The 2,093-nt window shown below is 44.2% G+C and overlaps 1 protein-coding gene across 1 annotated transcript; it reads left to right on the forward strand.

Annotated features, from left to right (window-relative positions):
• The first annotated feature begins 1,049 nt into the window (after positions 1-1,049).
• LOC117447204 (lactose-binding lectin l-2-like) lies at positions 1,050-1,636 on the forward strand. Its single transcript, XM_034083877.1, has one exon. The coding sequence runs from the start codon at positions 1,081-1,083 to the stop codon at positions 1,558-1,560; it is 480 nt and encodes a 159-aa protein (XP_033939768.1). The 5' UTR covers positions 1,050-1,080; the 3' UTR covers positions 1,561-1,636.
• Positions 1,637-2,093: the final 457 nt, after the last annotated feature.

Here is a 2,093-nt window from a genome sequence, read left to right on the forward strand (position 1 = left end):
AACACCCAGAGCCTTCAGCATTTCCGGGCGGATCTCATCCACCCCCGGGGCTTTGCCACTGTGGAGTTGTTTGACGACCTCAGTGACCTCCCCCCGGGAGATTGGCGTTGATCCCCCGTCATACTCCAGCTCTGCCTCTAACATAGAGGGCGGAGTTGTCGGGTTCAGGAGTTCCTCAAAGGTTCCTCAAACGTTTTGTTCATGAGTTTTTAATCCATGAAATCCGAATCTCCCAATATCGTTCCAACTTTACTGAACTAAGCCAGAAGACCGTCTCATTTCATAGACGCTCGGTTTGCTGTTCCTTCACTTTATTTTTATATTTATATACATTTATTTTGGATGAAACCTTAGCGTGAGGAATGGCATGTGTGACGTGAGTGCGTGAGATATGGGTTAATTGCGTGACTCTCACGCTCAATGCGTGAGTGTTGGCAGCCCTGATTAAAACGAAATAGCGCTGAAAGAACTACAGCCGATGGTGCTGCTGGCGACCCTGCACCTCCAGCAGCACGCCTTAATGTCACAAGCTTGACCTCGGCAAACCCCGGTTCTGCTCAGCTCTATGGATTAAACACAAAAACAGATGTTATAAATAATAATAATAAAAGCTATAATAAAGTTAACAAACGTCCATTGCCAGTATCCCGGGTTGCTTTGCTGGTTATGAGCACTTCTACACTCGATAAAAAAAAAACCGATTAAAACGTTTACTGAAACAACATATTAAAACACATAACGTATCTTGCCCTCGCCCTAATACAATCCAAACTTAACTGAGACACTTCCATAGGTTAATTTAAAAGACCATAAAACCACCTTAAAACCGCGAGTCCTACCTTGAGGGAGATAACGGTGAGCATCCAGCCAAGAGAAAGGTTATCTGAAACTGCCGGCAAAACTTTTATAATTTGCATTTTACCGATCACCGGTCATGTGATCACGTCACGTGACAATGACGTCACATTCCCACACATATATAAAGAAGCAGCCTGTCACTTGAAGCTTCACAATCGCCATCAACGGTTCAGTGCAACTTCAACAGACGGAGACGGAGACGGAGACATCATCATCATCATCATGCTGGTTTTCCTCTTCCTGTTGGGCCTGGCTCTGGGTGCTGTGTCTTCTTCAGATGACCCTGAAATGGTGCTTGAGCGTAGCAGCTGTCCCTCATTCTGGTTCTCCTTCAACGGCCGCTGCTACAAGTACATCGCCACAAAGATGACCTGGGCTGATGCAGAGCTCCACTGTCTGTCCCAGGGAGGCAACCTAGTGTCTATCCACAGTAAACGAGAAGAGGATTTTGTCAAACTCCTGATCAAAAACTTTGACCTTGCTCAGGGACCAACATGGATCGGACTCAGTGACATCCACAAAGAAGGAAGTTGGATGTGGTCTGATGGGTGTGTAGCCAAGTTTTTCTTTTGGAATAAAGGAGAACCAAACAACCTAAGAGGTGAAGACTGTGTACACAACAACTGGTCAGGGATGTGGAATGATGGGAGGTGTTCAACAACTCTTCCCTCAGTTTGTGCATCTCGCACAACTTGTCCTTAGCAACTGAGATGTTACGTGTTCACCTGTTTTGTTAACGTGCCTTTGACAACAATAAAGACACAGATGTACACTTGTATATGTGTGTGAACTGAACTCCTTTTTTATAACCTTTATTTTCATGAAAGTTACATATTCACACCGGTCGCTCCAGGGGTTAATCAAAGGAAATATGTCTACACCTTTTAAAAAAATATCGTATATAATATTGATGTACTATTACATTTTTGCCGTTGCTTATTATTTCTGGTATTATACTTATTTGTTTTAACCACACACAGTTGTATATCATTCAATTATCACATGTGGTCAGTAGTTACGGCACCAGGGGCCTATACTGCGAACCTGGTTCAACCTAACCTGGATATGTTTGAGTTAGCCGGTTGGCTTAATCCAAAACATACGCGCTCTCGCTAAACTGTACTACGACGCTGGTTATCAAGTGGATCGCTCAAGCCAGCCGTGTCCTATCTAGTTAGGTGCGCGTTCACATGAAAGGGGTGGTATTTGGAGCATTCGACCAATCACAAACATGG

Source organism: Pseudochaenichthys georgianus, chromosome 5, assembly GCF_902827115.2.
Source record: "Pseudochaenichthys georgianus chromosome 5, fPseGeo1.2, whole genome shotgun sequence".
Classification (NCBI taxonomy): Eukaryota; Metazoa; Chordata; class Actinopteri; order Perciformes; family Channichthyidae; genus Pseudochaenichthys; species Pseudochaenichthys georgianus.

Bases quoted from the DNA above. Each gene is read 5' to 3' on its own strand.
- LOC117447204 (XM_034083877.1), top strand. From the start codon at position 1,081: ATGCTGGTTTTCCTCTTCCTGTTGGGCCTGGCTCTGGGTGCTGTGTCT.